We start from the raw sequence: 23,761 nt of genomic DNA, 5'->3' as shown, positions 1-23,761 counted from the left end.
TTTGGTTTCGTTTGTTCTCCGTGTATAATGTTTTAGTGTATTTGTGTGTGTGTTATGCTTGGGTAAAGTCTCAGCTTTTCTTTCTGAAGATAATGAAGGATTCTGTTCTGTTTTAAGTCACTGGGATAATTTCAGTCATGTATTCAGATCATCTAAAATGAGGAAATGAGCAGATTGTCTTTACGTTAACCAGCTGCTCTGCTGCATATGGTGTAAATATATGTTTGCCAAGTAGTGTGTTATGTCTGGTACATTGAAGTGGCCTTAAAACCAGACTATGATCTGTCAGTAACCATTTGCCACAACTGCTCTTCAAGATAAAGGTCAGAATATGTTAATCCAGCATTGCACTTTGAGTTTTCGTGTGTGTGTGCGTGTGTGCGTGTGTGTGTGTGTGTGTGTGTGTGAGTGATTCTTTTGCAGTTTGCTGTTGAAAGACACTTAATCTTTTTTTTTTTGTTGTATGCTGTGTCTGTTTTTATTGCTTTAAAGGGACCCAAAAATGAAAATTCTGTCATCATTTACTCACCCTAATTTCATTCCAAACCTGTATGACTTTCATTCTTCTGTGGAACACGAAATGATATGAGGAAGAATGTTCACGCTGCTCTTTTTCATGCAGTGAAAGCTCCATAAAGCATCATAAAAGTATCATAAAACTAATCCATTCAACTTGTGAACTATATTCCAAGTCTTCTGAAGCCATACAATAGCTTAGAAGATCTCTCAAATCTAATTTACGCATGTGCATTTTCAAACATGCCACATCGAGTTTTGAGAGCTATGGCAGAGGGCAAGATTATCAGTGAATAATTTTATTTTAAGTTTGTTTTTCACACAAAGTTATGGTATGTCTTCAGAAGTCTTGGTATTAAGCGCATGAGTTGTATGGACTACTTTAATGGTGCTTTTATGTGAGTTTTTTTTCCTGGTCACTGTATGCTTTCATTGTATGGAAAAGAGCAGCATGAACTTTCTTCCAAATTTCTCCTATTTATTGTTCTTTGTTCCATGGAAGAAACAAAGTCATATGAGTTTGAAACGACATGAGGGTAAATAAACAATGACTGAATGTTTATTTTTGGGTGAACTACTCCTTTAAATCTCAACTTAATGCAGGAGTGGTGGTGGTGTAGTGGGCTAAAGCACTGAACTGGTAAGCAGAAGGTTGCTGGTTCGATCCCCACAGCCACCACCATTGTGTCCTTGAGCAAGACACTTAACTCCAGGTTGTTCCAGGGGATTGTCCCTGTAATAAGTGCACTGTAAGTCGCTTTGGATAAAAGCATCTGCCAAATGCATAAATGTAATGTAAATGTAATATAGTGTGAAATACTAAAAATGTGTGTTTGCTTTTTACAGCCATTCGTGAATTTCCAAATGATATTTTTACCAACGCAGAACGGAAGAGCGGTGCTGTACTGCTACATATTATAGCGGTAAGAACGTCTCTATCTTTTCTCAGCAGAGGCATTTTCAAAGACTAGCAAGTCTGGTACTTTTAGAAAATACGTGCTGCATTACGGCTTATTTTAGGGGGATTTTATCAGAGATCTTTTTTCCAGAAGGAAAAAGATATCAAATTGGTTACGGTAATGATAAGCATTTACTCATGTTGCTGTGCCATACTGTAATATCATGTGGATTTTATAGTGTGCGTTCATCCGGTCCTAATATGACCAGATTTATCTCGGTTTGATTGACTTGCATCCATCACCCGTGAGCAACACTTAAAATCTGCCCTGGTTATGTAATGCTGCTTCATAAACTCTAATGTCATGCTCAGCTCAAGCCTACATTCATCCAAACAATCCAGACGTGCTGTGGGTGGGAATTTTGTTTGTCCTTTGGTGCCCCTGTGACTAGAATTTATCATTGAAATATCTCTATCTATGACACAGGAATGCAAAACTGTCATTTATTCACCTGCTCTGCATTACTGGGAAGTAATGTCTATGTTCCTTGTTATTTTGCCTGTGCAACACCTTCAAGCAATATGATGAATGTTAATAACAGTTTCATTGGCACATAGTTAAATGTTGTTTTTTTTACACAATCAACGGTGTGATTTTTGGTTACGTAAATGGCTCTTGATCGTCCCATTTTCCGCAGACTGAATACTGCACTGAAATACTCTGACAGCGTTTCCTGTTGTCTGAATCCCAAACAAATGACTCTCATGAGCCGGTTCTTTTGAATCTACAGTGTGCGACATTAAGCACAATTTGTGTTGTCCGATTCTGGGATGGATAGGCACTTTTCCACCATCGGGCTGAACGGTTCTGAACACGGGACGGAAAGGTTACAGTAGCATTTCCACTTGAGGATGGTTCAGCATGGCACAATTATAAACTGTTATTTATTATGACATGGTCTGTGTCTTTGTTGTTTGTTTGCAAAACCAGAGTAAGACCAGGGAATAAAAGCAGTCATAAAAACTGGAATATGCGATCCTCCGTAGCGCACTCGCTCCAATATTTATCTCTCACGCCGTCGCAAACAGACGGATCTGTTACGTACATTCTCCTGATTATCCGCACCACAGTGGAAAAATAAACCGTTACTGCATGGAAAGGTACGGTTATGCGATGAGAACTGTTGACCCGATGGTTGAAAAGTGGCTAACTATTCTTAAGAGTGTATTACGATTCCTGAATGAATGACTCTTATGAGCCGGTTCTTTTGAATCTGCTGTACGAAACATACACCGTGACCAGTGTAGTCCAATTTCAGAACAAATGACTCTTATGAGCCGGTACTTTTTAGTGAATCACAAACATATATTGTGACCGGTGTAGTCCGATTCCCGAATGAATGACTCTTATGAGCCGGTTCTTATGACTCTACAATGTGCAATGCTCAACATAATTAGTGCAGTCTGATTCCTGAATGAATAACTCATATGAGCCGGTTCTTTTGAATCTGCTGCGTGAAACATACAGTGCGATTCGTGCATTTCGATTCTAGAAAAATTACTCTTATGAGCCTAAGAGTAATTGCATACAGCATGACTGGGATAGTCTGATTTGCGAACAAATGACTCTTATTAAGCCGATTCTTTTGAATCTGCTGTGTGAAACATACACCGTGACCAGTGTAGTCCAATTTAATAACAAATGACTCTTATGAGCCGGTACTTTTTAGTGAATCACAAACATACATTGTGACCGGTGTAGTCCGATTCCCGAATTAATGACTCTTATGAGCCGGTTCTTATGACTCTACAGTGTGCAATGCTCAACGTAATTAGTGCAGTCTGATTCCTGAATGAATGACTCATATGAGACGGTTCTTTTGAATCTGCTGCGTGAAACATGCAGTGCGATTCGTGCATTTCGATTCTAGAACAAATTACTCTTATGAGCCGGTTCTTTTTAATGAATCAAATGCATAAAGCATGACCAGGATAGTATGATTTGCGAACAAATGACTCTTATTAAGCCGATTCTTTTGAATCTGCTTCGTACAATATTCAGCACAATTTGTTTAGTCCAATCCCTGACTGAATTACTCTTATGAGCCAGTTCTTTTTAGTAAATCATAAAACATACAGTGCATTGAGTGTAGTCTGTTTCCCGAACGAATTACTCTTTGAAGCCGATTCTTTTGAATCTGCTGCGTGAAACATACAGTGCGATTCATGCTTTCCAAATCTAGAACAAATTACTCTTATGAGCCAGTTCTTTTTAGTGAATCAAAAGGATACAGCGTGACCGGTATAGTCTGATTCATGAACAAATGACTCTTATAAGCCGATTCTTTCGAATCTGCTGCGTATAGTCTGATTCACGAACAAATGACTCTTATAAGCCAATTCTTTTGAATCTGCTGCGTGAAACATACAGTGCGATTCATGCATTCTGATTCTAGGACAAATGACTCTTATGAGCCTGTCCTTTTTAATGAATCAAATGCATAAAGCATGACCAGGATAGTCTGATTCGTTAACAAATGACTCTTATAAGCCGATTCTTTTGAATCTGCTGCGTGAAACATGCAGTGCGATTCGTGCATTCCGATTCTAGAACAAATTGTTCTAATGAGCCGGTTCTTTTTAGTGAATCAAAAGCATATAGCGTGACCGGTATAGTTTGATTTGCGAACAAATTACTTTTATAAGCCGATTCTTTTGAATCTGCTGCGTGAAACATGCATTGCGATTCATGCATTCCGATTCTAGAACAAATGACTCTTATCAGCCGATTCTTTTTAATGAATCAAATGCATAAAGCATGACCAGGATAGTCTGATTTGTGAACAAATGACTCTTATTAAGCCGATTCTTTTGAATCTGCTGTGTGAAACATACAGCACAATTTGTTTAGTCTGATGCCCGAACAAATGACTCTTATGAGCCATTTCTTTCGAATCTATTGTGTCCATTGCGGTTCCCAAATGAATGACTCTAATGAGCTGGCTCTTTTTAGGGAATCAACATGCAAGTTGAATTTTAGTCATGTTCAACTTGTAATGAAATAAGAACTGAATTATTTTATTCTGTAATGTTGTACTTAAGGATTGTGAGACTTCAATCAGGCAGTGCAGATACTGACTGCTTGTTCATTTGACTATGTGTAGTTAAAAATACACATGAGTTATAATCAGTGGAATTTTTTGAGAAATTATTTTCTCAAATTTATGGTTAGGATCAATTATTGGATTACATTTTAGCCTCTAAAAAGTCTGTAAACACGTGAAAACCTAGTATGTTTGTTATTGTTCATACTTCTCAGCACAGTTGTCTTCTCACAGACTCTCTACATGTTCCTGGCGTTGGCAATCGTGTGCGACGACTACTTTGTGATGTCTCTAGAGAAAATCTGTGAGGTAGGACTTTTTAAATCCCATAGAATCAATCTCAATGTATCCCCATTTTCCACAGAGTACAATAAGAGTCTCATAATTTGCACAGTTCTTCCTGTGACCCACTTTAGGCATTTGGGAGCTTATAAAACATATTGCTCCAGATTTGTGCTGTGTTTGTGTCTAATTTGTTGAAAGTGAATTGTGTGCTATTATTGTGCTGTTATTGTGTTTTGCAGAAGTTAAATCTGAGCGAGGATGTGGCTGGCGCTACTTTCATGGCTGCGGGGAGCTCCGCGCCTGAGCTCTTTGCATCTGTTATAGGTAAAATCATATTATCACCTAGAGCGCACACACACACTCTCATTTACACACACTCTGTTGTATCTGTTTTCAGGGGTTTTCATCACTCATGGTGATGTTGGAGTTGGAACTATCGTCGGTTCTGCTGTTTTTAACATTCTCTGCATCATCGGAGTTTGTGGGATCTTCGCTGGACAGGTGTGTTTGCATGTGTGTTTCTGTCTTCTTCAACTGCAGATACATGGAGACAACATGTATCAAAACTGACCCTGTTTACTTTTAACCCTTATTTTGTGTTCCGGTCATTTGGACCATTTTCTTCAAATTGTTTTGGTTTTATTTCACTTTGTGACACTTGTGTTCCCGGTCAAAAATGACCGGTCATTGGAAATGTATTAGACTACAAAACACAGAAGTATTAAGTGTTCAGGAGCATCCCAATCCTTTAGATGAGCACATATGTGGATGTGTGTTTGCACACACAAAGTCCTCGGACGTGTGCACACACACAACACACACACACACAACTTGACACTCTTTGAGGAATATTTCAAGATCTACATATCATATTATGTTTTGTTTGGGCTCGTTTGAATCGGTATAGTCTGCTGTAAGTTGTAATGGAGTGGTGGCGGCGTAGTGGGCTAAAGCACATAACTGGTAATCAGAAGGTTGCTGGTTCAATCCCCACCGCCACCACCATTGTGTCCTTGAGCAAGGCACTTAACCCCAGGTTGCTTCGCGGAGATTGTTCCTTTATTAATGGACTGTAAGTCGCTTTGGATAAAAGCATCTGCCAAATGCATAAATGTAAATGTAAGTTACGATACAGTATGCCATTGTCTATGTTATATGGATGTTACAGTGCAATTTGACTTCTGAGTGAAGCAAATGTTCTCATTGCATTCTACAAACTGAGACCTTTCCAATGATATATAACACATGGCTATCTCATCTTTTCTGTGTTTTTACCAACTTTGAATATAATTGTTCCGATAACAAATTAACAAATTACTGAGAACCAATCAGTTCAGATTTGACAGCAAATTAAAAAGCATTTTTTGAGAATTGGTAGGATCGGCTATATGCATTGTAAAGACCAGATTCTAATGTTTAAAATGACACCTAATTTGTTTATATCAAGCAAGTGGTTATTAATTTACTATATGATTATTATGTAATATATATTGTTTTGTTTATAGCAGGAGTGCACCCTACTACCCCATTATGAGCTCAGTTCAATTAGTCATTCTATCAATAAAAATATATATAATTTTAAATATGTTCAAAAAGAAGCACAAAATCTGGCATAATTACTAAATACGATCTAATGCAATATTTTGGGATGATATATGCAATATGAAAGATTTATAAACAATCTTAGTTGGTTGGTCATTTTTGACCGGGAATACAAAATGTGTACAAAATGAACACAACTAATGAATACTTTCACACTTTGCTTCAGAAATTGTGATTTTCATCTCACATTTGCTTTTTATGATATTATCGGTTAGGTTTAGGTTTAAGGTTTAGGGTAGGGATGCCAGTTTTGTTGATTTAAATCTCGATAGAGCATTAACCTTAAAAACATCATCTGTTTGAGAGGACATTTTACTCGCGTTTAGCGCCACCCGGTGGACATTTCACCTTAAACTGCTATGAGTTATGAGTCACTACGCCACCACAAGGACTTAGAGCGCATTGGGAATTGGGCATGCCAAACTGGGGAGAAAAGTAAAAAATAATAATATGCAAATATTATTTTAATACTTAACTTGTGTGCTTAAATAATGTAATAAAAAGTTGAAAAATTTCCTTTATGGTCCTTTTTAATCCGTTATACTTCTTTTCATTTCATAAATAATTAAGCTGCATTCAGAGGTGTAGCATCCATTATAATGGCATATACATTACATATCATATATAATAGATTTATGACACGAGCGTGAGTATTTTGAATCAGGAGTTCAAGGGAGATAATTCTACCTGTCAAGCAACCGCTGCGATAAAGCATGATTTTTCATATTTACCGGTTATGTGCGGCTTGAAAAGGAAATAACCGCCTGGTCAGAAAATGTGAAAAGCACAAACACTCATGTACAGACATCAAGCACATCAGCTCAGTTTAAAATAGCGGAGAATTACGCTCTAAATGCAGTGTTTGCACTAAGATTAAATGCAAGTTAATTGGCAGGTCCCCCCCCGCGCTTTCTTATTCTTATACTTTTTGCGTAATGATTGATGTATGCAGTCATGAACTCAGAGACACACAGTTGATACGAGGCAATAAACATGGGCACACACACACACACCGCGGGACTGAGAGTGAAATATAAACTGATGCACTATGTTTAAGTGGTCTTCTTGTTTATTTGTTTTATCCATCAAAATGACGGAAAGCATTTGAAATTATAATAATAATTCCTTACATTTATATAGCGCTTTTCTAGGCACTCAAAGCACTTTACATAGCGTAGGGATGATGCGACAGCAGCCATAGTGTGCCAGAACGCCCACCACACACCAGCTATTGGTGGAGAGCAGAGAGTAGAGTGATGTAGCCAATTCAGGGATGGAGATTAATACGAGGCCATGATAGATAGGGGTCAATGGGGGGGAATTTGGCTACACCCCTAGTCTTTACAAGAAGTGTCCTGGGATTTTTAGTGACCACAGAGAGTCAGGACCTCAGTTTAACATCTCATTCAAAGTACAGTGCCTTTTTACAGTATAGTGTCCCCATCACTATACTGGGGCATTAGGACCCACACAGACCGTAGGGTGAGCACCCCCTGCTGGCCTCCCTAATACCACTTCCAGCAGCAAACTTGGTTTTCCCCAGGAGGTCTCCCATCCAGGTACTGGCCAGGCTCAACTCTGCTTAGCTTTAGTGGGCAAGCAGGCAAGAGCTGCAGGGTGATATGGCTGCCGGTTAAATTATCCTTCAATGTTTCAAAAAAATTGGTAAATGACGGAGAACTTTCTGTTAATGCAACCCCTGGGTAGAGGCATTGCTAGACCCTATTTAGACCCCCCTAAAATTCATCTCAGCTCCAATAATCAATCGTGTGGATTATTTTGATGCTCCCTACATATGCATTTTGGACCGTCAAAAAATGGAGTACATTCACTTGCATTGTTTAGAGGAGGAGGCCTGAAATGAAATCCTACGTTTTGATGAATGAAGAAACTCATGTACATCTTAGAAGGTCTGAGGGTGAGAAAATTATCAGCAAATTTTCATTTTTGGGTGAACTATACCTTTAATGTCTGTAGGTGGTCTATCTGACCCGCTGGGCTGTTTTTCGGGATTCTTTCTTCTACATATTGTCCGTCATAGCTCTGATTGTGGTGAGTGTCACATGAAACACGTACATCATTTTATGCCTATTTGACTTTGCTTGAACTTTTTTATTCAACTACAAAGCACTTGCAAGTTGATTCTAACCGCGTTCATTATCTTTTTTGTTTGATTTCATCTCGCCTAATATCAGTTCATCTACGACGAGAAGATTGTGTGGTGAGTTTTTTTTCTCCTCCTATTATCTTCTGATCTTTTAGCTTGATGTGAGGACACATACTTTATAATTCTGCTTTTGATTCTGATCAACCGTTCTTTTTCCTTTCATCAGGTGGGAAAGTCTGATTCTGGTGCTCATGTATGCTGTATATATCCTCATTATGAAGTGAGTATTTCACACTACTTATACTCCTTTGCACAGAATTTACAGATAGATTAATCAGATAGATTTTCATTTTCATTGCTAGGAAATTTGGCAATGGATGCCCCAAAAGTTTCTACAGCAAAAATTCATTTCGACACTTACAATGGAAGTCAATGGGGGCCAATCTATAGACGTTAAAATACTCTCTGTTTCAAAAGTATAGACACAAGACGTAAACAATATCAATCAATCACATTTATGCATTTGGCAGAAGCTTTTATCCAAAGCGACTTACAGTGCAATTATTACAGGGACAATCCCCCCCCCGGAGCAACCTGGAGTTAAGTGCCTTACTCAAGGACACAATGGTGGTGGCCGTGGGGTTCGAACCAGCGACCTTCTGATTAACAGCCCTGTGCTTTAGCCAGTACGCCACCACCAATCAATTATCAACATGTAATAAATAGTATAAATAAAATAACACCATAAGATGACAGTGCACAATATATTACAATGACTCATAAGCAATGGAGAACAGGTGGGTCTTTAGATTAGACTTAAAAAGATCTAAGGTTGACCTAATCAATATTGGCAAATCATTCCAGAAGCGAGGGCCCGTGACAGAAAAAGAACGACCACCCGTAGTTTTAAGACGAGTCCTTGGAACACCCAACAGTAGACTCTGTCGATCTTAAAGTCCTTGGAGTCTGATATTGATGGAGAAGTTCGGAAATATAAAATGGTGCCAGCCCACGGAGGCCCTTATATACCAACAATAAAACCTTAAACTGAATCCTGTATGAGACAGGTAACCAGTGCTCCGAAGAAACACTGTCATATTATCTAGTTCCAGTCTGGAGCCTTGCAGCTGCATTTTGCAAAGTCTGAAGGCGAGATAGTGATGCTTGAGATACACCTAAATACTGTGCATTACAATAATCCAGTCTAGAAGAACCATCCATGTTTTAATATCTTTAAGACAACCCATCAAAGATTCTATTGCTGAATTATCAGTGGATTTCAAAGACAGTTAGCACTGAATATCATCTGCATAACAATGCTAATCTATTTTATAGTTACAAAAGATAGACTGTAATGGTAATATGTATAACGAGAACAAGAGTGGTCCCAATACCGAGCCTTGAGGTACTCCACAGGTGATGATGGAAGAAGAGGCAGAAGAATGATTCCCAATCTCAACTGAAAATGATTTCCCCTTAAGATAAGATGAGAACCACTCAAGGGCAGTGTCTTGAAGGCCCACCCAATTTCTTAACCGGTCTAAAAGAATATCGTGATCAATGGTGTCAAAGGCTGCGCTGAGATCCAGGAGAATTACAATGGCACTTTTACCTGAATCAACCGCAAGCAACAGATCGTTTGTCACAATATGTGTGTTTACATGATTTCAGTGTGACAAAATCACTTACTAACCTCATCTGTGTAAAGTTAAAGTCAATTTTACAACTTTGTTTCCATGGATGTAACACCGTAAACCATAAAACCTTAAAATGACTGTAGAAATGATGATTTAAACAACGTCAAATTATACATGAGTTTTTACAGAAGAATTAATGTAAGTGCTTTAATATAATTATAAGCTTCACATTTCTGCCTTTAAACCCTCCAAATAATGGCCCCATTGACTTTCATTGTAAGTGCCTCCCCGTAACCTTTATAAATAAAAGGAGGGTCGAGTCTATATACATTTTTGCTGTAGTCAACATTATGCCACCAATGCTGTCGATTGAGCTTAACTTGCATTGAACCCGGAATATTCCTTTAAATATGCCTTAGGTGTTGCACTCCCCAATTTGGAATGCCAAATTCCCAATGTGCTCTAAAGCTGCGTTCACACTGCCAGCGACATCAAGCGAGACAGCGACACCATCCCATTCATTTTCAATGAGAGCACAGCGACTTCCGGCGACACGAGCTGTCGCGACCGTTGGCGACCAGATGTGGGAGTGTCCAGCGAGGCGACAAAGTTGAGACAAGTTTAACTTTATTCAAATGAAGAGCGACTTACGGGAGCGACAGCCAATACGAGAGAAGACGGTAGAGCTCACGTGATCCTTCTCTCTCTCTCAGCTCCTGCTGTAATGAAAGATCAGGGGACCCACCCTCTGTAGCAGCTCATCAAACTGGGTCCTGTCAAGCCTGAAGTACTGCTGGAACCGGACTTCATTCAGCCGGTGGTACTCACCATGCTGACTCCGAGATTGAATAGTTTTGTGGACCTAGACAGACCGCCATTTGCATTTTCGCCGCAGATAAACATCCGCTATGGCAAAGAACATGCCTTGATTCTCGTTCATCTTTGATATAAAGCATTTTATGTACTGATTCCATTTATATTTAGTCTTTTCCCTTCAAAATGTTTGTTTTTAGCACCAAGAAAACTGATTCGCTGTCAACAGCAATGGAATGACATCCGTGAATGTCATTTATAAACGTTACTAGGCAACCAGTAGTGGGAACGCCCATTAGCGACTTCACCGCCAGCCACTGGCGACCTGCAGCGACAAAGTCGCTGGTAGTGTGAACGCGGCTTAAGTCCTCGTGGTGGTGTAGTGACTCGCCTCAATCCGGGTGGCGGAGGACAAATCTCAGTTGCTTCCGCGTCTGAGACCGTCAATCCGCGCATCTTATCACGTGGCTTGTAAAGCGTTACCACGGAGACATTTTGCGTGTGGAGGCTTCACGCTATTCTCCGCGGCATCCACGCACAACTCACCAAGCCCACCACCGAGAGCAAGAACCACATTATAGCAACCACAAGGAGGTTACCCCATGTGACTCTACCCTCCCTAGCAACCAGGCCAATTGGTTGCTTAGGAAACCTGGTTGGAGTCAGCGTCAATACTCGCTGAGCTACCCAGACCCCTTGTGAAATCATGTCTAATCAAATGTGCTTCTTTCCATATTAGATTTAACACAAGCATTCAGAAAGTTTTCACAAGACAATGCGACAAGAATGTTGTGAATGGAAACGCAGCGGCCGGCAGTGAACTAGAGGATGGTAATGACAGTTTAGACTTGTTTAAATGGGACGATTCTTCTGTACCGCTGTTGTGTCCAGGTAAGACTAAATAGACGGGCTTTGAACATTTTGATTTAATAAACACAATACCCTTTGATCTTTAGGACAAATCTGAAGTCTACAGTCCTCTAAAACCAGTTATATTTCTAAAAGATTTTGAGGGCTATTAAATGAAGGTAGGAAGAAAAGTAACTTTTATTTGACTTGTAATGTGTGTTTAAGTAATATCCACCGGTTTTGGATGTTTTACACTACAGCTACGTGTATGGAGGACAAAACATGCAAAAATAATAAATAAATACATAAATAAATGTAATAATAAGAAAATAAATAAAGGAATAAATGTCTTGATAAAACAAATATAATTAGTTTTTAATGAAATTTATTCCTGAATTTATTTTTGTATGACTTTTATTATTTTCTCTTTTTATTTTTATTCTTTAAAACTTTTTATTCTTTTATTTGTTTTTGTTTTTATTATTATTTATTTATGCATTCATTTATTTGTATAATTATTTATTCCCACATGTATTTATTTCTATATTTAAATATTCCCACATTTATTTATTTTTGTATTTATTCTTACATTTCTATCTCTTGTATGATAATGATGTGGGCGTGTCCTGCTCACCATTGGCTTATTGTAGACTGAAGCGTGTGCTCGATTACTCTTGACTTGTTTTGATGTGACGTTACATATTGTGAAAACTATAGTCAATCCAAGATTTATTGGTTATACTACAATCACAAAATAAATGGGGAGCTGTTTCTTCAACAAATCCACAAAAATTAAATCAAATTATATGATTTAACCTTATTCTTTTCTTTTTTTTCTGCGTATATAACTTCATATTTTGATGTCTGCAAATCCATAATATTGATTTCTGTTGTTATGATTGTTCATTGTAAAAGATACAACCATGCTTCATTTCCCTGATTGTTTATGTATGTATATATAAGTTCTGCAATAAATTATTATTATTTTTTTTTAAATCTATAGCTGACGCTTCACATATATCTGGAGAGTTGCGCAACTTGCAAATGAAGTCGATAACCACACATCAAATAACTCAAATGTTTAATTTAGAGTAGAGGAGCTTATTGATGTTTTAGGAGAGCTGTGTGCCGGTATGAATGTTGAAGCACATCTTGGATTGTTAAACTCTCTGCAAAACGTTTCCTGCATATTCTAAATCTGTGCGAGTCAGAGTGTGCTAAGGTGGGACGTCCATCTGCTTATAAGTACTATTGAGCTCTCAACCAATGATGCACTGGAGCTACGCAAGGACCGCCTCCCTCATTTACATGTTGCACACAGAAAAGTAAAAATAAATACATGTATAAATAAATAAATATATATGGGAATATTTAAATATGGAAATAAATATATGTGGGAATAAATAAATATAAAAAATAAATGAATACATAAATACAAAAAAAATATGCAAAATAATTAATAAATAATTAAAAGCTAAAAAGAATAAAAATAAAGTTAAAAATAAATATAGAAAATAATAAAGGAATAAAGTCATACAATAATAAATTCAGGAATAAATTTAATTAAAAACTAAATATATTTGTTTTATCAAGACATTCCTTTATTTATTTTTTTATTATTACATTTATTTATTTATTATTTATGCAGTTTTGGGCCTCCATATACGTGAGGCTGATTAGGGCGAAATAAATTGAAACATTAAAAGTTATTTCGGATAATAGAAATTGTTGCATTGATCAAGTCGCGGGGGTGCGGCTCTGTTTTTGCGGTTGCGACTCGAGTCTCAGTGTGTGTGTGTGTGTGTGTGTGTGTGTGTGTGTGAGGCGAGCGCGTGTGTAAGTGCTGGGGAGCGCGATGGCTTTTTTAAAAACAAAACTGAAATATATGTAGTATATTTTAGACATTGTTTTGACGTTCTTAACCGATTTACTTCAACCAATGGCATTGTTTTAACTGGTTATGTTGTTGTGGTAGCCTCAGGGCTCTTTGAAATAACTGAAATAATTTGGCGAAGTGATATGGAACCGTTATGCGGTCAAGACCTGAACTACTTTATAGCCGTACGTTTCCTTGAAAAATAATTGCGCGCCTTGGAACGTCCATCAGCCAATCAGAATCAAGCTTTCAACAGACCCGCGGTATAAGTGCTTTAAATATAAGTGTTTACGTTTAAGTTTGTTTTATAATAAAAGGAGTTTAAAGTATGATCATACGATCAACACTGAAACCTATTTTTTTTTACCTTTAAGACTTTTTGCATTATCATGCTTTTTTTTATTAAAATCAAGCACATTAAAGGGGCCGTTCACACCAAAACGTTCTTTAACCCTTTAAGCTCTGAAGGTGTTTTTAAAGATTTCCTGTTTCAGTGGCATACCCAAAATTAAAGGCTTAGAACTTGACCAAAAACAAAAAAAAAAACAAGAAGGGTCAAGTGTTTGGTATCATTGTAAAGAAAACTTTTTTTTAAATTTAATGATATCGATTATGATACATTCTGAGACTCTCAGCCTAAGAAACTGCTGAAAAATCACAAAAAGTAAAATCTTATTTTTCAGATTTAACATTATATATCTCTGGGTGTTAATAAGGTGGCGCCGAAAAACCACTTTTGTTTTGTTCCCAATCATGTCAACTTTATCTGAGAACATTTTTATGTTGATACGACAGCAAACACATTTAAAAAATGTGATTAAATTAATGTCACGATGCAAATAATCTTAATGTTGCTGCGTAAACACAGGCCTTATTTTCTTTAGGCAAATGTTCTATTTCTTTCTTTTGGTTTGCTAGACATGTTTTTTGAGATGTACTGGACTAGCTTTGTCTTTTGTCTCAACTTGTGAGAGAAATGTCCTCCTGTCGCAGTATTAAAGCAGAAATCTCAGCGCTGTTAGAACTGTGGGAGACGGGATTGATTTCCAGCTCTTGAGGTGTCAGCTCTTTTGCTTCCTCTTGCTTGTATCCGGCCTGATCGAGAGGTAACATCAATCCCTCATATATCTTATCCTCCTGCCCCTCTTTAACAGCTTTCACAGCTGTTCTTCACTTTATTCTGTCCATCTCACATTAATCGTGTCAGTCTCTGCCTGTTTGCAGCTGTATAACCCGGCCCGTCTGTTTAGTCTTACTGAATCTTTCCGCTTGAGCTCTGCAAACTCTTCTTGATGCATCTAAGTCAATACAGACAACATTTCTGAGACTTCAGGAAATGTCGTGTGTATTAGCAGGATTCAGTGGTGATCGAAAGCTTTAGTCCACAATCACAAATCTGGGATTCAAAGTCTTGTTTACACCTGAACAATAACTCAAACATTTAGCGACAAAGACATCTTAGACACTTTATTTTAGATCACTAGATTGTCAAAAACATCTGTATTGGTGTATAAGTGGACTCGAGCCTTTGAACCCCCACTGTAAGTACATCATACTTCACTATGTACAGGTTGCGCATGTCTTTATAAGCTCACTGTTGACCCGTTTCTCTAGTCAAGTCCAGTAAGGCGTACAGTCGTGGTTCTGTGGTTATGGTGGATGAAATCATCAACGCCAGCCCCCCAAATTACCGTTTTCCTGAAGCGGGTCTACGCGTCATGGTCACGAGCCATTTTGGACCAAAGACCCGTCTACGCATGGCCAGTCGTCTGATTATAACGGAGGTACGGCAGACACCGGGACGTACACGGAATACTTTGTTTTTGTTTAGAAAAAAAAAAAAACGATTTTATGAAACATTAACAATTATTAGTATTTTTTGAAATTGTAAACAAATTTCAAACGTTGATCACGCAAAACATATACATGTGCGAGTCAAAAGAAAACACATTTAATTTTGAACCAATAATAATATTAGTTTAATTTTAGTTGATTGAAATTGTAAATAGACTGTAAATAAAGCCTATTTTAGGTCCATTACGAGTGTTTTGCATTGTGACTTTGTTTTTATGGCAATTTAACACCCCGTCCCCAACTCTCATTCTTATTACTGTAGTTATTTGTTATTTTACTGTTTAAATGTATTTATTTATTTAGCACACACTTTTATCTAATACGTTTATCTAAGAACATTTATAAAGTGCGTTTATGTTTGGACCGTACTCCAGTAGTGAAAATATATTGAAGATTTTGGGGAGAAAATGTTCTTTATTGTCATGAAAATAACATCACAATGCAGAAAATCTTAATGCTATGAAATTCGCCTTAATTGGCTCATTGCAAAATAGAATTTATTTATTTCAATTTATTTTGTGGTGAAACATGACCTGGACCTGTGTGAGAGAGTTTGAGTGTGAGTGTGTGTGATTGTGTGTGTGTGTGTGTGTGTGTGTGAGACTGTGTGTGTGAGAGAGTTTGAGTGTGAGTGAGTGAGTGAGTGAGTGAGTGTGTGTGTGTGTGTGTGTGTGTGTGTGTGTGTGTGTGTGTGAGAGAGTGTGTGTTTGTGTGTGTGTGAGAGACTGTGTGTGTGAGAGAGTTTGAGTGTGAGTGAGTGAGTGAGTGAGTGAGTGAGTGAGTGTGTGTGTGTGTGTGTGTGTGTGTGTGTGTGTGTGTGAGAGAGTGTGTGTTTGTGTGTGTGTGAGAGACTGTGTGTGTGTGAGACTGTGAGTGTGTGTGTGTGTGTGTGAGAGAGAGAGTTTGAGTGTGTGTGTGTGTGTGTGTGTGTGTGTGTGTGATAGAGAGTTTGAGTGTGTGTGTGTGTGTGAGAATGTGAGTGTGTGTGATTGTGTGAGTGAGAGAGTGTGTGTTTGTGTGTGAGACTGAGTGTGTGTGAGAGAGAGAGAGTTTGAGTGTGTGTGTGTGTGAGAGAGTTTGTGTGTATGTGTGTGTGTGTGAGAATGTGAGTGTGTGTGATTGTGTGAGTGAGAGAGAGAGTGTGTGTTTGTGTGTGAGAATGTGAGTGTGTGTGTGTGGAGAGAGTTTGAGTGTGTGTGTGTGTGAGAGAGAGAGTGTGTGTGTGTGTGTGTGTGTGTGTGTGTGTGATAGAGAGTTTGAGTGTGTGTGTGTTTGTGTGTGAGTGTGAGAGAGTTTAAGTGTATGTGTGTGTGTGTGGGAGAGTGTGTGTGTGAGAGAGAGTTTGAGTGTGTGTGTGAGTGTGTGTGTGAGAGAAAGTGTGTGTGTGTGTGATTGTGTGAGTGTGTGTGTGTGAGAGAGTGTGTGTGTGTGTGTGTGTGATTGTGTATTTATCACTTTGTGGGGAACAAATGTACCCATAAGGATAGTAAAACCCGAATTTTTTCATGTTGTGGGGACGTTTTGTCTGTCCCCATGAGGGAAACAGAACATAAATCATACTAAATTATGTTTTTTGACAATTTTAAAATGCAGAAAGTTTTCTGTGAGGGTTGTTAGGTTTAAGGGGTAGAATATACAGTATAGTTGCACAATATAAAAACCTTATGTCTATGGAAAGTCCCCATAAAGCATGGAAACGCAACGTGTGTGTGTGTGTGTGTGTGTGTGTGTGTGTGTGTGTGTGTGTGTGTGTGTGTGTGTGTGTGTAGCGTCAGAGGTTGGTCCAGGAAGCCAACGGCTTGGAGACGACTGTGGTGGACGGGAAACCTGACATTGAAAATGGAAACGTACTAGAGGACAAAACCGCTGAGGAGAAAGAGGCTGAACTCACTTCACCCTTCAGAATACCATGTGAGTAAAACATATTCTGTTTTTGAGTTTATTACACAATTTAAAGATCAAAGAAAGTTACGGACAGTCAAAATACATTCAGAAAGGGCTTCTTGGTATCAATGAATAAGAGGACTGATTTGAACAATTTCGGAAGACACTTTGTTTTGTTTACTTTCATAATTCTGTAATGAATTTAATGCACCAGTAAACTATAAACTAAATAAATCAAATATTAACGGACAACCCAGATAGCAACAGAGCTTGAGCCAAATCTGGCTTACATTTGGCGCTTCTGTTCTGGTTTGGTTCTGGCAGTGGAATTTTAACACCTTTGTGTGAAATAGCATCTGGCTCAAGTCTGGTGTGAGTCCGGTCAACCAAAAGAAACAAAGCAAAGATGTGGAAAATTGTTTGGCTGTTTTCTGGCTGATGTCTGGGGATTCTGGCACAGTTTAGGTCCAATTACGGCTGCATGCTGGGGGGACAGGATAAGTGTGGCTGAGTTTTGGCCTCTTTCTGGGGTGGATCCGGCCTGGTCATTTGGTAAGTGTCTTTTGGGTCAATTTTGGACCATTATTCCTGCGGTATGTGGGCCAAACTCCCAGGAAGAATGCAGCCAGATTCAGGCCAAAATAATTTTGCTATCTGGGAAGGAGTAACAGTACTGATCATTTACTCGCCCTCATGCCACTCCAGATTTGTGTGACTTTCTTTCTTCTGCAGAACACAAATTCTGTAGGTCCATAAAATGCAAGTGAACAGTGACCAGAACTTTGAAGACCCAAAAAGCACATAAAAACAGCATAAAAGTAATCCATACGACTCCAGTGGTTTAATCCATGTCTTCAGAAGCGATTTGATAGGTGTGGTTTAGAAACAGATGGCACACTGGCGCACTATGGCGAGAAGGGTCTGGCTGCAGACTTGCACTGTCAGACTTGCACGCTCAGACTTGCACGCTCAGACACAAGCGCTTCCGCTAATGTAATGAGCTGTGCTGAACTGAACTGAGATGCAAGGTCGAATGACCGAATATTGCATGTATTTTACAGTACGTATTTTACCAAAAATGTAGACATTAAAACAGGACGGGACGGTCCAAACGCTATTGAACTACACTGGGTTCAACATGCAAACCATGTAATAGCACTCTATTAAATAGTTTCCTTTATGTATGTAATACCGTGAGTGGTTGTTAGGCATAACATTAATTTATTTTTATTTGTATCAGAGATAAAAAATAGCGTATATTAAGGTAAAATGTAAAAATGTTATCATGTAACGAAAAAGCATATATATATATATATATATATATATATATATATATATATATATATATATATATATATATATATATACATATATATATATTATAAACATTATTTTATTTATGATCTGTTCTCAATCCGACACAGCCAGTCTTTGTTTAAAGTAAACAGAGTTAGACTGACAGGCATTAGCTCGTTTTGTTCAGTAATAATAATAATAATGAAATTGTCATTTTGCAGCCAATTCAGAAAATTGTGCCAGCGATTTACATTATTTAAACTTTTAACAAGTCAATAGTTTACGCTGAAGCGGAAGCGCTAGTGTCTGAGCGTGCAAGTGACGTCACTTGCAGCGGAAGCGCTCGTGTCTGAGCGTGCAAGTCTGAGAGTGCAAGTCTGCAGCCAGACGCTATTGACTATGGCTGCCGTCGCATCATCCAGGTGGATGCGGCACAATTCCCCCTATACTATGTAACAACATGTTCTTGACAGGTTTTGTAAGATTCACCAAAGTAATTATTCATTTTATGCATGTTTGTTTTTCAGGTGGCTGCTTGAACAAAACTAAATGGCTGATCTCGTGGCCGTTATTGTTGATTCTGTACTTCACCATCCCGAACTGTGCAAAGTCTCGCTGGGAGAAATACTTCATGCTGTCGTTTGTGCTCTCTACCGTCTGGATCGCTGTCTTCTCCTATCTGATGGTGTGGATGGTATGGACGTCTCTCTTTCTCTCTCTCTGTGTCCTATTCATCCTTCTTCTTTTATTAACCTCCAAATTAACGCTGTCTCCTAGGTGACGATCGTCGGATACACGCTTGGAATTCCTGATGTCATAATGGGCATCACGTTTCTGGCCGCGGGCACAAGTGTTCCAGACTGTATCGCCAGTTTGATCGTTGCTCGGCAAGGTAGATCGATCATTCTGTTTAAATCTCTGGCACGTGTTGGATCAATAAACAAGCAGCAGGTTAAATGGACATTAAATAAGGAATGGTTCACTTTTAAATAGCACAGTTCAGATTCACAGGACAGATCTTTGTCTAGAGGTTAATGTAATTTCCAGTCCCTGTGTCAAGATCAACCACTTTACAACAAACATGGGCTCCATCCCAATCTATAAAGCTCCTTCAGTGCTGTAGCTCCTATTGTATCTGTTAGTATTATTATTATTCCTCCCCAATGGGAGTCTATGGCAGCCCATAGAACTGTTTGTAGGAAAATGATGAAATTTGGCACACTGATAGGGGTGACCATGAATAGTCCCCATAGAAAATTTGGGACCTCTAGGACAAACTCCATAGTGCCACCACCAGTTCAGAAATTAATTTTCTTTTGCACATTATCCGCCATCTTGGATAATGATGTTTACAGTTTTAAAAGATCAATTTCCTTCAACGAGGTCAATGTAAAACTGGATGTGACACTGTATCTCTGCAACGGTTTGTCCTATCAAAACTAAACTTGGTATGCTTCATCAGGACCATGATCTGAGGGTACACACAAAGTTTGGAGACAGCGCCACCTATGGGCCAAAAGATGTAAAAAATGGCTATACTTGCTTGTAAATTTAGGTTGGCAAAAGTTCAGTCAATCTAAAATGAAGTATCTTTCTCACCAGGTCTAGGGGACAGTTTGATTCGTTTTTGTTGTTGTTTATTTTTCATGTTGTTGTAGTTGTAGTATGTTTCTTTGTTTGCTTATTGCTTTGTGTTTTTTGCTTTTTGTCTTGTTTTGTTTGTTTCCGTTTTGGTTTAGTTGTGTTTATGTTTTTTGTATTGAATTTTTTGTGTATTTTTGTTGTTGTTTTTGTTGTGTTTTACGTATTATTATTTAGGTTGGCAAAGTTCAGTCAATCTAAAATGAATCATCTTTCCCTCCAGGTCTAGGGGACATGGCCGTGTCCAACACTATTGGCAGTAATGTGTTTGATATTCTGGTGGGACTCGGAGTTCCCTGGGCGCTGCAGACCATGGCCGTCAATTATGGATCAGTTGTAAGCACATCTGGACTGTTCCAGCTTCTTTGCTCTTGCCAGAACATCGTTGTGTTTGAACAGAGATCAGACTGTGCTCTTCTGACAACAAGAACTTCTATTGAACACTCTCTGAAACACAAACTATATTTTTAGCATTAATTAAGGTTTTAATGTCCCAGTGGAATTCAGGGAGTTGATGCTGTGTTTCCTCTCCCTGTACAGGTGATGATAAACAGTCGAGGCCTAGTGTACTCTGTGGTGCTTCTGCTGGGGTCTGTAGCTCTAACCGTGAGTATCTCAGTGTGCATTGTGATTTACTAAAGATGAGTCTTCTGTTCTTAAGGTCCATGTGCCCTTGAGCAAAGCACTTATCTCCATGTTGCTCCGGGGGGGATTGTCCCTGTAATAAGAGTACTGTAAGTCGCTTTGGATAAAAGCATCTGCCAAATGCATAAATGTAAATTGTAATGTCATGTTAAAAGCAATATGCATCCATAATCACGACACTGATTTATGTATAAATATAGGGATCATTTACTCCTCGCAGTAATTATTTGAGAAGTTAACTGAGAAATTGATTAATCGATTAAACAATAAATTATTAATTAAAAATAAATAAATATAACAATTATAAATACAATATTTATTGTTTGCAATTATAAACACTTTATAACCACATATTAAAAATAATGTATACATTTTATTAACATGTATTTGTTAGCAATTGCTAAATAAATGTATAATAATAAAAGGTAATAATAATACATTATTATCATGATAGTCAAATCAATTACATATTAAAAACAAACTGAAAATAAATACAAAAATAAACTATAAATAGATTAAAAAAAATAAAAATATACAAATTATGAATACAATATTCATTGTATGCAGTTATCAAAACTATAATCACATATTAAAAATTAGTTTTTTAATTTGATTATTATTTATGTGTCATTAATTGCTAAATAGTTATAATAATAATAATAAATTGCTCAAATGATAATCAAAACAATTACATAATAACAACAGACAAATTGAAAGTAAACAAACTATGAAGATAGATTGTAGAAAATAAAAATAAACGCATAAATATACAAATAAAAAATACAATATTCAATATACAATTACCAACACTTCATAATCACTTATTTAAAATACATTTTTCATTTTATTAACATTTATGTGCTAAATATAGTAATAATAAATAATGAATGTAATGATATTATTATTATTATTATTAATAAATTATTAAACACTATAATAAAAACAGACAAACTGAAAATAAATCAATTACACAATAAATTATGAATAGATTGATGGAAATAGATCAAATAATCAACTATTTAATTATATAAAAAATAAAAACAGATAAATATACTAATTCAACATGCAGTATTTAATTTATGCAATTACCAACACTTCATAATCACTTACAATAATACATTTGCCATTTTATTAATATTTATATGCTTCATATAAATATTTGAGTGTATATTATATATATATATATATATATATATATATATATATATATATATATATATATATAATAAATGTAATGATATTAATAATAATAATAATAAATTATTAAGCACTGTAATTCAAACTTTTTTTATATTTTAATTATGAAAAATAAAAACAGATACATATAGAAATTAAAAATGCAATATTGAATTCATGCCATTACCAACACTTCATGAAGAATAGTTATTTTTAAGATTTGATGATGTGATGAATGCTTGATAATTGCATAAATTGAATATTGTATTTTCAATTTGTCTTTTTATCTGTTTGAGTTTTTAGATTATAAAGTTGTAGATTCTTTTATCTATTTATCAGCGTGTTTAGACATTTCATAATTGGTTGTGTAATTGAATTATCTTTTTTAAATGATTATTAGTGGCATAAATGGGCTTCTATCATTCATAAATGAATCTAGTGTGGCTGTCAACAGTATGAGAACAGCATGTGGTCTCGTCCGTTAAATGTATAGGACTGAATATAAGATATGTTCTGTAACTTATATACAAGTGTAGGATTTTATACGGGTTGTTCTGTCCTCTGTACATGCAGATTCTTGGAATCCATCTGAACGGGTGGAAGTTGGACTTTAAGCTGGGCATTTACGTGCTGGTGCTGTATGCTGTCTTCCTGTGTTTCTCAATCATGATCGAATACAATGTCTTCACCTTCGTCAACTTACCCATGTGTCGAGAAGACTAGTATCACACAGATCGGATCTGCATCACCGCCTCTTCATATCCCGCAACACAAAAACGATCTCCTCTAAATCATACCATTGATGTCATAACTTTCTGATCTCAGTTTGATCCATTCTTGCACTTCAAAACCATCATCACCTCAGATGATCGAATGTTAGCCTTTATTGGGTCTAACGGTCCCAATACAAGTATTTGTTGCTTGTATAAACATATATACATATATGTTTTGTCAGAATGCACAATTACAAGTCATCACAACAACCAGGGATGGCTTACCGACTGGTCCAATGGGGCCAGTGCCCACGGGCCCTTGACTACCGGGGGCGGAGGGCAGCCCTTGGAGATAATTGGCCCCAGGGCCTTTGCAAGTCATAATCGGTCCCTGACAGCAACGTTTACCATATAGACACAACAACCTATAGATCGCTTCGCTTTCTGTTAATACCAACTCCACGGAAGCATTTCACTGTGGACCTCAAATATTCCTGTGAAGTTTGAAAAAAATAAGATCTTCCATTTCATTTTCCGACCTCTGACCCCAGATTTGAACCCTGGAAGAAGAACTTTTGACTTAGGCAGCTCGTCTCTTCCAGATGACCTTTGTAACATTGCAAAAATGCATTCAAAGTCTGCCAAACTTGGACCGCGTTGGGGCGTGCAGATGCCTAAATAAACATTCACCCTTTTTTACATCATTATTATTTTTTACACTGTCACTATGAAAAGTCTTTTGTAATCTTGTCTCAGAGTCAACTGAGTCGGATGTCTTCATGAACTCTTTATTGCTTCGATAACGGTGATGTTAAAGTATTGGACATCATCCATTATTATTGTACAAACATCATGATATGGACTT

The 23,761-nt window shown here is 37.4% G+C and overlaps 1 protein-coding gene across 1 annotated transcript in view; it reads left to right on the top strand.

The window, feature by feature from the left end:
• Positions 1–22,912, top strand: part of LOC127621627 (sodium/potassium/calcium exchanger 4-like) — a 48,595-nt gene extending 25,683 nt beyond the window's left edge. The window contains exons 3-17 of the mRNA XM_052095304.1: positions 1,363–1,439; positions 4,753–4,827; positions 5,043–5,127; positions 5,201–5,304; positions 8,383–8,457; positions 8,601–8,626; positions 8,739–8,792; positions 11,702–11,793; positions 15,302–15,471; positions 17,311–17,452; positions 19,249–19,415; positions 19,499–19,613; positions 20,586–20,698; positions 20,903–20,968; positions 22,757–22,912. Of these exons, the coding sequence (XP_051951264.1) occupies positions 1,363–1,439; positions 4,753–4,827; positions 5,043–5,127; positions 5,201–5,304; positions 8,383–8,457; positions 8,601–8,626; positions 8,739–8,792; positions 11,702–11,793; positions 15,302–15,471; positions 17,311–17,452; positions 19,249–19,415; positions 19,499–19,613; positions 20,586–20,698; positions 20,903–20,968; positions 22,757–22,906 (1,511 nt within the window). The 3' untranslated portion in view covers positions 22,907–22,912. The remainder of the gene's footprint in view (positions 1–1,362; positions 1,440–4,752; positions 4,828–5,042; positions 5,128–5,200; positions 5,305–8,382; positions 8,458–8,600; positions 8,627–8,738; positions 8,793–11,701; positions 11,794–15,301; positions 15,472–17,310; positions 17,453–19,248; positions 19,416–19,498; positions 19,614–20,585; positions 20,699–20,902; positions 20,969–22,756) is intronic.
• The last annotated feature ends 849 nt before the right edge of the window (positions 22,913–23,761 follow it).

The sequence above is a fragment of the Xyrauchen texanus genome, chromosome 28 (assembly GCF_025860055.1).
Source record: "Xyrauchen texanus isolate HMW12.3.18 chromosome 28, RBS_HiC_50CHRs, whole genome shotgun sequence".
NCBI lineage: Eukaryota > Metazoa > Chordata > Actinopteri > Cypriniformes > Catostomidae > Xyrauchen > Xyrauchen texanus.
Note: the sequence above shows the minus strand (reverse complement) of the source record. Positions and strands in the feature narration are given on the sequence as shown.